Here is an 11,718-nt window from a genome sequence, read left to right as displayed (position 1 = left end):
AACAGTTGCTGCCTTCAAATGGAGGTTGTGAGCTTGTGGTTGCAACATGGGAAGTCAACATTTTCTTCAGACATATTATAGAATAATGAAGAAAAAGTTGACTAAAGAGTTTTCAGAAAATTTCCATTTTGGGGGTTGTGACAACCAAAAGAAAGGGGTGAGCATATAGACCCTTTTTGTTGACACAGTAAACAAGACCCAATTTGAAGGCAGCAAGTAACTAATGGGGGCGGGGCTTAACAAACAGTCAATTATTTTAAACATCTCTTTTCTGAGAAATCAGCTTCATGATTACTAAGTTTTGGAACGGGGCCACTGAGTTGTGCTCTATCCCTGCACTGTGTGTGTGTTGACCTCATAGTTGCTAAGGTCATGCCGTCACGAGCCCAGTGTTGGGTTAAGGTTGGGCCAGGTGTTCCAGCGCCTCTCCCTCGCACCGCATACAGTGGTAGCCTGTGCTGGTCGTGACGTTGAAGCAGCCCTGGCTGAGGTAAAAGTCCAAAGATGATTTGTTCCAGTCCAGGACGGTGAAGTTGAGCCGGTGACAGCCGGCAGCCAGGCCCAGCTACAGAACAGCAAAATTAAGCAGGGAGACAGACATTAATATTGCTGTGCAGAATATACATATTATATGTTATTTTGCATTTCTGCTCACAAACGGTACAAGTATTGTCTTTGTATAAATTAGAAAAAGGCCCCAAAGTTCAACATTTACAACACATTTTCATTTTCACAGGGACTGTTTCGAGTTTTTGATGTGTGGTTGTATGAGGTACTTATCCATAGTCAGTGTATTACCTACAGCAGATGGTGGTCGACATGCTCCCAGTTTGAAGAAGCAGCAGGAGAGCTGGTGTTAAAAGCTGCTGTGGACAGGGTCAGCAGCAACCTCACCGTCAGACAGCTTTAACACTGTTACATAAGCCAAATATGACTCTCTATCACTCAACCTCCATTTGCCAAAACAGTCATTTTACCTCACAGAACAAGGGAGTGGCTGTTTGTTTAACAAAACAAAGTCACACAGTAACACAGACAAACAGATTGCAGCAGCGGTAGACAAGCAACTCCTGTGTTTCGCAACATTAAATTAGTGTTTTTGCCAATGGAGTTTGGTTGCTTTGGAGAGAACAATATTTGGGTTATAAAGGCTGTCTGACAGCAAAGTAAATCTGGGAAAATATAGCGCGTACTTATAATAATACTGTTTTTTTAGATACCTCATACAACCCTACTTCAAATAATCTGTATCTGTCCCAGTCAAGTAAATGACTGATGTTTTACTCACCTGCGCTACTTTGCTCATAAGTGCTTTACCAATGCCCTTCCCTGAGAGACAGAAACCACATATTACTCATGATTTTCTGCACATGCACACATGCTTTTTTTGAAGTTGTGGCTGATTTTCTCCAAGCCGCTTTCACGACTTATATGTACTACATAGCAACAATGACATGCCAGTTTTTGAGAGAGTGTGCTGTACCTCTAAATTCAGGCATCACATACAAGTCCTCCATGTAAATGGATCTGCCCACCATTGAGCTGTAGGAATAGAAGTAAAGTGCATAGCCTATCTTCGTATGGCCTGAAAGCAAACAGTCAAAAATGTGAAATCAGTGCATCAGAAAAAGGTAGTAAGCAGTTGATTTTAGATACAGTAACCATATTTTAAAGACAACATAAAACTGGTTTATTCATTCTATTGGTCATGTTATAGTAAATTATTAACTCTGCAACTTCTGCTAAGAATCTAAGAGAACAGATTCTTGTATCTTGTATCTTGTATGTAACTGAAATCACTCACAGGTACTCTTAACAGCATATAAATTCTGTCTTGGTATTTCTTTCAGTTGCCACAAGCAGTGGGAATCACCAGAGGTCTCACGATACAATATTACCACAGTACTTAAGTCAAAATATGATATTTTTGCCTTTTCAAATATTCTGCCATATGCTGACTATTGTGATAACATATTTATTACCTCTTTGTGCTGAGATGCACACTTTTACTCTCTTGCAACCTTTGTCAATAATGCCTTTCTTCATCATCCGTGATGCAAAAACATCAGATTTCCACACAGTAAGTAAAATTAAAGTAAAACTGTGCATCATCCTGCACACTGTTCAGGTATGAAATCCCAGCACACCATGGAGCGTCTCACCTGACAGGCTGGTGACAGAGCAGGTAAAACATGAGGCTCATTGTGGGCTGATTGGGGATTAGTGTGGCACTGAATGAAAAGTACAGTGATGAAGAGTCTAATCTTGGTACGGACTGGCCATATCAACAGTAATGTACATTCAGCTGACATAACAGCCTCTGTGTAGAGATGCACTGATTCTAATTTTATAGGCCAGTTCTGATTTCAAATTTTTTTTAAGGGTCTGCCTGCCGATTCCAGTTTTGGCCGAGTATTAAATATTTATTAAATTCTATTTTCTCCAAAAGTCGCCCAGGTTATAGTCAAGCCTTATAATATTGTTATACTAAGATTATGCACTAGAGGGAACACAATCTTGCAAGAACTCATGGACTCTCGCGGGATATCGCTGGGCACAATTCCCTGAGATCTCATGTGTAAGCAGATGTAAACAAACTGAGACAGACAGATGTTGCAGACGTGGTGCAACAGTTTGCTGTAGTTAAGTTTTGCAGTGAGGAAAAACAATGAAAAGTTAAACGAGTCTGGAGGACAGAATATTCGAGGAGAGTCATCAGCACAGGTTATTCATTCTTCAGCCAAAACAGGAGGTGAAATTTTAACTGTCTCTGTGTGAGCAGTAGTCTGCTGCCAGCTAACATCAGCCTGAAGAGCTGGAAAGGTGGTCAACTGCTCAGCTGTTAAATCTCCTTTTAGACGGTCTGTCTTCTCTTTATCCTGTTCTTGGAATCAATCACTAACGCCAACTTTATACAAGCATGTGTCTGAGTGTGCGTAGCTGTGATTGGCACTTTTGTGGGTGTGACGTTGGGGTCAGTTTGTCTGCTGCACATATGAGGTGACCATCATGCAAAACGTGTGTAAATGTGTAAGACACCAGTGCATCGGTTCAGACGGCCTGTATAAAAAGCAGAACATGAATTGGAAACAAATCGATGCAGCACTAGCGTACTGGTACATCTCATTAGGAAGCGCATATGTTTCATTTTTGGCATCAGCGAACTGCCGCTGTAACTTTCCTCCGTTTTCTCTCGGTTATTTGTAATTCCCTCTTTTGCAGCAGCATGCAGCCAGCGAGGTGTTTGTTTTACTTGTCAATATTTTACTTTGTAAAATGTGATTTTACCGTTTTTCAGTTTAATTTGACTTACTCTAATTTTTATTTTTTCTTGATAATGTCTTTGGTTTTCACGGTGGATTTGGGAACAAGGGGACCAAATAAACCAGTAGAAAGAAAGCCACGTGTGTCTGCCTGTGCTTCGAGGGAATTGTAGCAGACTACAGAGACATGAGTCTGACCCACAGAGACGTCATGTCACTGTGAGAGCAGGTAACACAGAGCATCACTGTTCCTCCACACTGATCAAAACCACAGCACTCTTCATATGAAACTAAGCAGCAGATAAAAAATACTAATACTTTAAACAGTTTTAAAGTTTGTTCACAGATTCTCATTTAGGCTGCAGTATCTCATTTACATGAGACTCATAATAAGATGTTAACAACAGTGTAATGTCTCCTTCTCTGTGTATCTCTTGTTACTATTTACTATTTAGTAAAACTATCAGGATTTCTTTTTGCAACTAATAGCAATCCTGACAGAGCTGAATCGAATCGAACTGAATCATTGGCCATTTAAAAATTTCTAAGACATATCAAGATATATCATATCATATCAAGATACGTATCAAATCTGTCTCAGTCAGTGAGATACACACCCTTAATCCCCACCCTTGTGCATGCATTTAGAGCGGAGAAGTGAGATCTGATAACAAGTGGTCACTCAAACTGGAGATGCGCTGTAATGCCAGTTTATTAACTTGTGTATTCAGAGCTGTGGCCCCTACTGACCTCGCCAGAAAAAAAACTATCTAATGGACTGAAGAAACAACTGATTTTAGAGCCATAAAGTTTAATTTACATGTGTAATATTAATCATTGATATAATAATAAAATAATATTAAAATGTATATGATATAATATATAATATATATAATAATATGATATTACACCCCTAATATCCAGAAATAGTAACACACAGACACAGGCAGCCAGTCCTCAGTGTGGAGGCAGATATCTGAGGCCAGTGGAGAGTGGACAGTGGTGAGTGTATGGAAAAAGGGCCATGTCATGGAAGAAAAAGGCCCAGCTGGGCAGCAGAGCGTATGTGCTCATTACGGTATTCTGAGGAAAAGCAGAGTGTTAGCCTTGTTATGTAAGTGGCGTGGAGGGAGAAAGGCCACGTAACAGAGCTAATAAATTTGGACTGATGACCCTGGTGACTGTCTGACAATGAGGGTAAACTGCAGCTGTTTGGAAGCGATGTGTTACACAATGGCCACTTTATAAACTGACTAAATGATTCAATATTTCTGGATGAATATGGCAATGAAGAGTGAAGTAATTTGCTGACTTTCTTTTCTAATGTAAAATAGTTTGTTTTGTGCAATATTCATTTGTCCTGAGTACATATCTCTTATCAAATTTTGGATCCCAAACTGGGCTGAGAACCAAACTTTCATGGCACTAACCAAATTGCTTCAAGGTTAACACTTTGTTTTTATGTTGTTAAACTGCTTTGACTGGAGGATTGCCAAGGTGCAAAAACATAGAACTTTAGCCACATTTTAGTAAATTGGTTTATATTTCTCTGTGATTAAACTGCTTTAAAGATTGACGATGCAGGCGCAAAGAGCACAGGTGAAGCATGGTACTTGCCACATCACCTTGTCAGCCACAATGACAAAGATTGTCTGGTCTTCAATTGTTCCTTTGTACACCAGGGTACCTCTTTGAACCAGCAGTTACTTCCAGGACCAACGCTTGGCCCATCTCTACTGGGAATACTCCTGCAGAACCGTGGTATGTGGGCTGAGCAGGAAGCGCACGAATCGAATGTTATGCCATCTGAGAAGACTGTTGGCAAAAGTTGGTGTGTCCGCTGGGCAGGTGCTAGTTGGTTAGCTGGCTGGACCAGACCAGACACTGGCTGGTGATAAAGCATATATGCTGCTGGAGACTGCCACACTCCGTTGGCGCCATTGCCTGGTTGCACATGTGCTTAGATCATGTAGGGGCAACTGTACCAAATTCCCCAGTCAGGCATAGTCAGGGCAGCCTACAATGCATTGGCTACACTGGTCCACCATATTGAGTTGAGTCAAGTTGAGTGATGGTGTGTGTGCATGAGAGAAGTAAGTTCTGTTAATTTTGTTCAGTTTTCACTCAATTAATGAGGTGTAGTTCACATATATGACACTTTAAGTCAGGCATGTCCAAACTGTTCCATAAAGGGCCGAGTGGCTGCAGGTTTTCATTCCTACCAAGCCGGAGCACACCATGCTCGACTCATTTAATCACCTGATTTCAGTCTTCAAACAGCTGATTAGTCGAATCAGGTGTGCTGTAGACTGGTTGGATCAAAAACCTGCAGCCACTTGGCCCTTTATGGAACAGTTTGGACATGCCTGCTTTAAGTTCACATTTTGTAATATTAGTTAGGACAAATATTAGGACATGTGCCAGTTGTTTACACTAATTAAGCTACTAACAGGGTGGTTCACAAGCTTAGCTAAGCCACGCAGCTCTTTCATAAGGTCGGATGTTATTTTTTGCTGCACCTTTTGTCATGGTTTTGGGTTTTTCATTGTCACTTCCTGTTTTATTTTGGTGCATTTTCAGTTGTGTGTCTTTGTTGTTTTTACTTCCTGTCTTTGTCTGTTTTCCCGCTCTTTTTTGATCACTGATTATTTTCACCTGTCCTTCACTGCCCTCACCTGTGTCTTGTTATCCTCCCTCTCCCTAGTGTATTTAACCCTGTGTCTTTTTCTCCTTAGTTGCTGGTTCATACATGATCAGTTTGGCTTTTCCCAGTGTGGTCTTTGAATTCTGTTTACTCGTTTTCCCTTGTATGTTTTTTTTGTTTTTTTCCTGCCCAGACTGAGGATTCTCCCTGCTTTACTTTTGTGTGTGTTTTGTTGGTTCTTTTGTTTACTAAAAATCATTTAAACTGCTCCCCTCTGCCTGTGTGGTCTGCATTTGGGTCTAAACCTGAAAATTCCTGAACTATAACACCTTTCTTGCTTGTATGGCCTACAGAGCCCCTGTCATTCACAACACAATTCACTTGCACTGTCAAAGAATATTTTTATTTGTATTGAGGGAAACATATCTTAATAGTATGTTGATACTGATTAACCATGCTGACATTAACTCTTCAGTGTTCATAGACAACGTAATTAATATGCACTGTAAAACTATTTCTGTATATTTAATTGTTCCTGTTGTTATGGCTGTATTGCAGAAACCATATCATGCTCAACTTCAGTAAACTTTTGAACGACATATACTGCATCCATGTTATCACTGCTTCACATCGGAGCCCCCGGGGTGAAATAGGCATATTTTAGAATTCCTTATAGTTATATACAACAACAACAAAACACACACACACACACACACACACACACACACACACACACACACACACACACACACACACACACACACACACACACAGAGGGAACACGGATTATAAAGCTGAACCAGGCGGCTTCTGTATAACACCACGGCTAAAGCAGCTCACGTTGCAAAACTATAAACACCCACATAAACCAACATGAAAAAAGTTACCAGCATCAAACTGACTGAAGTTATTTATTTGGCCTCTAATCTCATATGAGAGAAGCTACATTTGCAACATGCTAGTGCCAAATTCAACAGGCTAAGCAGCAAAATAAAAACTAAAACAACATAAAACATGGCAAAATTAAGCTTTCAGGTTTTTTGTAACACCTTTACATAAATGGCGGTGGAACAGCCAACCTTAATAATTACAGACCTACTTCTAAATGATCATGCTCAGGAAAAATATTGGAATGTCTTGTTAATAATCAGCTAAAATCATTCCTCACAATGCGTTGCATTCTCAGCACGCATCAACCAGGATTTAGGGAAAGACACAGCACTGTTACTGCCGCCACTCTTGTTTTAAATGACATCATTACTGCCTTAGATAGGAAAAAACACTATGTGGCTCTTTTTATTGAACTTTCAAAAACACTCACTACAGTGGATCATGCATTGCTCTTAAAAAGACTTTTGATTTAATGATATGGCTTTAAAGAGTTACCTCAGGGACAGGCAGCAGTGTATTTGCATTGTTAATATTCTGAATAATAATCTATAATCTGAATTTGTGCAAATAGCAAAATGTGTCTCCCAGACGGCTCAATCCTGGGGCCTGTTCTGTTCTCAATTCATATCAATGATATTATTTTACTTTTTATTGTTTTACTCAGTTGCATTGTAAATGAGGTCTCTATCTCATAAAGGTTGAATTTAATCTACAGACCTTGTCATGAGCAGATTCATGCAGGGACTATCTTCTATCTGAGGAAGAATCTACTGAAACTACTTTCTTGCCTAGTAGAGACAAAGTAGCTCATCATGTTTTGTTTAAATTGTACTTCACACCAAGATCTACATTACAACAATTCTTTATGACACAGTAAGTTGTAATTTTTGTTTATGAGCACATTACTTTTCTCCATACCCGAGGAACGTTTTAAGACACTAACTCATTACATCTCATTATTTTGATTACATATCAATATTTTGAGTATTTCAAGAGGTTTCTCATAATGACTTACAGGATGCTTTTTTTTTAATCAGTTTGGCAGAAATGGGCTTCCATACTTACACATCTACACGGTTGCATGCAAGTTTCACAGTTGTAAGTGAGATAAACAGTGTCATTGTTGGTTTTCTCTCACCGTCCTTGGTTCTGTGCTGTTCAGGCACCTCAGCGATGATCCCGTGAAAGAACGGGTTCTTGGAGAAGCCGTCCTGCTCCAAGTCTGCACATAAAACACAAAGACACTGTCAACTTACAACTTCATGTTAGCTTCAGTGGTGGTCTTCTCACGGTTAAAACAACCTCAACACAAGGTCCGTTTGGTAGAATCAAGATTTTACCTGAATTGTTCATGTTGGTATAAAACAGGGGTGTCAAATGTACGGCCTGTGGGCCAAAACTGGCCCGCCAGAGGGTCCAGTCTGGCTGGCGGGATGACTTTGCAAAGTGTGAAAATTACAGAGAAGACATTAATTTTAGGGTTGAAACCATTCCTAGACTAATTTGATTACTAAAATCCATTTAAATCTGAACAACTGTACAGCACACTGTGTTTTGCATGTGGGGGTTAGTAAAGACCAGAGTATTGATGAGCGCCGACATTTAAATTTTGATGTAATTTATTATCACACGGCTGCAGCATCTCTCCTCTCTGTGTCAGTGAGGGAGGGAACAAACTGAAAAGGGTGCGCAGCTCAAAAAGTAGAAAATCATGTCACGGTGCCGATGTTTTTAATGTGGCGGGTCGCCATGAATAAAAAACCATTCACTGATCCACAGAGAGTCACTGAAACACTGATCACTGACCTGCTGTGATGGAAAAAATACACAGATTATTTATTTAAGTAAAAGCACTAATACCACAATGTAAAAATACCTAATTACAATTTAAAAATCTTACATGTTATTGTTTCCTGTTTTGAAAAATCAACATTTTTATTGCTTTTGTTGTACTTTAATGGTATTCTCATTGGTATTTTTTGATTACTAGATACAGACCTGCAAACACATAAGAGGAGAAAAAGGTGGCATGTTGGTAAACCAGTCCCCTGTCCCCTGTCCCTGGGGTCTGGGGTCTGGGCTCTATTGCATATCTCAACATTTCAGTCATGCTTTAAACCTGAGCTATTGTGTCAATATGGCCACATGAAAGAAAAGCTGTGTAAGCTGTGCTGATCAAAATGTTCAGATGTTTTCGCACCATGGCAGTCAACCCTGAAAACATTTCTCGTATACAAATCTGATTTGTTTTTATTTTCTGTTGACACTGACGACTAACTCTATTACACTAGAACAGGGGTGTATTTTTTGATGCCTAAATACAGACCTGCAAACTCATAAGAGGAGAAAAAGGTGGCATGTTGGTAAACCAGTCAACTGTCCCCTGGGGGTCTGGGAGCGTCCTGCTCCAGAAGAAAAATGTTGTGATTTTAACATGTTAACAACAAATTCTGGACCCAATGAGTAAAGGAAGGGGGTGAGAGTATTTCCACTTTATCTGATAATCCTCTGGATTGTATTAGACTGAGCCTCGCACAGGAAGAGTAAGAATTGATTAGTAAGATAGCTGCTGCATCTGAGACAGGCTCGCCTAAATCCAGCCCTGGTGCTGTTGCACACTGGAGCACTTACATTTCTTATCCTACCATGAACTTTAAAAATTACTCCTTGATTGTATGGACTAAGTTTTAGGATGACGGGCCTTCATGAGGATTAGGAAATGATGAGAAGCATTTTGAGGCAAAACTGCCAGCTTGGAAATAGCACTAGTAATGATTTTGTAGAATATTGTGGACCTGACATATATAGCCAGGGGCGCCGCCAGAAATCTTGGGCCCCCTGAAAGATTAGATAGATAATACTATTAAAATAATATTGATAGCCCTCAAAAGGCCCCCTGACAGGCCCTTAGAATCATCCTAACCCCCCCCCCCCCCCCCCCGGTGGCGTCCCTGTATATAGCACCTTTAAAAACACAGTTATGCAGTGATTTAACAGACAAAGCAAGAGCAGGATGCCCAGGAGGCAATATAAATAGAAAGCCAAACCAGTCAGGCAAAACAAAATCAAGAACAGCAGGTTCAAATAAAATGAATCAGTAACAACACCCATCCTTTGAAGTCAAAAGTCTGGTGCTTGTTAATGTGGCTTCTATCGTTTCTCTATGTACATATATTTTCAGTGTGTTTTGTTTGGATGTGATGTGTTGTGTTTTTAATCTGTTTTTCTGCACATGTGAGCAGAGACAAAGTATTTTCTATTCTAGTTCTATTCTAGTTCTAATCTAAAACTATAACACACAAAAAAAAAAGAAATAAGATGGAACAATAAAAGAGATGTAAAACAAAACAAAAACATCACATCCCATAATGGCCATAAAAAACAAAACACAAAATAAAATCTATAAAATGGGTTCTAATAAGATATTTAAAGTAACCCATTCTGGGAAATAAATGATAAATAATTCAAATTAAACAGGGATTTTATCTCATTAGATTAGGGAAGACCCTGCAACCCTGATAGGCCGATATCAGGCCAATAATATCAGTCGACCTAGATACCTGTCAGGTTCTAATTGTTCTGTTCAAGCTCAAGAATTAAGTTTCCATCTTTACTGGAATATTCCATCAGTATATCAATTGGATTTTCCTGAAAGTCAAACACGTGTAAACATAAGGTCAAGACACAGACATGCACGGATTTATTTACTGTATTTAATGTACAGTACCTCTCTGTGTGATTTTAACATCGGCTGCAAGTTTCTCATATTCAGCCAATTCCTGTGGACACATTAAAATAACATAAATTCAGATTTAATTGTGTGAAACATCACAATCACTTCACCTTAAACGTGTCAGTGTCAGTCAGCTGTACACACATGTGGAGCGCGTGCGCTCTAATAAACCCACATTTAATCCAGTAATATCTCGAAAATCTAATAATATATCAATAACCTAATAAAAACATCATGGTGTACGTCACCATGTGAGTCATGTCTGTATACAGCTGCACGAGCGCACGTGCTATCCTCACCCCGATCATCCTCGCGATGTCCTTGCAGTCCTCGACGTTGGCTGCGCGGATAGAAAAGTCCATCTCTGTGCGGATGTGATGGTGGTGCGCGGTGCTCACAGTGTGGTCCGGATGAATGAATCGTGAGAAATGACAGTCAGGGAGGACTGCAGCTGTACTGTACCCACTCAAGATCACCACCAAAACAGGCTGAGAGCTGAGCTGAGAGCGCCCTCCTCCAGGAAGGAGGTGGTCAGGGGGCGAAATGATGTTGTTTTTTTTTTTTTCATAGGATGGTAAATCAGGCCACTGCCAGACCCCTGTTCTTTCTGTCTTTCTTTCTTTGTGCAGCAAAAACTGTAAGATAAAAACTCAACAGAATTAGCAAGTGGCTTGTAAATTTAAGCGATTCAGGTAACAAAAATGACCTCAAGGTGGCGCTGTCATAAACAAATCTGTCAAATATCTTGATAAGGGCATGGTGTAGACTAATAATTCTTTTCGTTCAATTAATCTGCTTTTTTTTTTTTTTTTTTTTTATCAATTAGTCTTCTGCTTTAAAAATGTCAACTTGTGACTTTTTCCTCGATTTTATCAAAATCTTCTTTTTGTAAGCTCCTCCCAGACTGCTAGTCCAATTCACATGAAAATGACTCATCTTCATCTTCACTTCATTCTTTTAACAAAAGAATTTTGATTCATGAATCGATTTTAATTTTATGAGCCAAGTATTTTTTTAAATAGTGAATTTGTCTAAAATCTGATCATGAACACATATCAACCTGAAAATCGAGAAACGTATTCAAGAGTACTCATAAACCTGTTTAAAAGTGCATTGAATTTCACCTCCAGGGGGCGCCACAAATAGGAAGGGTTTATGTGTCGTTATTGGCTGCATGGATTCCTACA

The 11,718-nt window shown here is 39.6% G+C and overlaps 1 protein-coding gene across 1 annotated transcript; it reads right to left on the bottom strand.

Moving 5' to 3' along the window:
- Positions 1 to 262: 262 nt before the first annotated feature.
- Positions 263 to 11,055, bottom strand: sat2a.1 (spermidine/spermine N1-acetyltransferase family member 2a, tandem duplicate 1). The gene is made up of 6 exons (XM_084712572.1): positions 10,831 to 11,055; positions 10,526 to 10,577; positions 7,937 to 8,020; positions 1,484 to 1,585; positions 1,289 to 1,329; positions 263 to 565 (listed from the first exon to the last, which is right to left on the bottom strand). The coding sequence occupies exons 1-6, from the start codon at positions 10,891 to 10,893 to the stop codon at positions 398 to 400; spliced, it is 510 nt and encodes a 169-aa protein (XP_084568698.1). The 5' UTR covers positions 10,894 to 11,055; the 3' UTR covers positions 263 to 397.
- Positions 11,056 to 11,718: the final 663 nt, after the last annotated feature.

Source organism: Lutjanus erythropterus, chromosome 23 (assembly GCF_056507025.1).
Source record: "Lutjanus erythropterus isolate fLutEry1 chromosome 23, fLutEry1.hap2, whole genome shotgun sequence".
NCBI classification, from domain to species: domain Eukaryota; kingdom Metazoa; phylum Chordata; class Actinopteri; order Lutjaniformes; family Lutjanidae; genus Lutjanus; species Lutjanus erythropterus.
The sequence above is the reverse complement of the archived record's forward strand: the minus strand, read 5'-3'. Positions and strand labels throughout refer to the sequence as shown.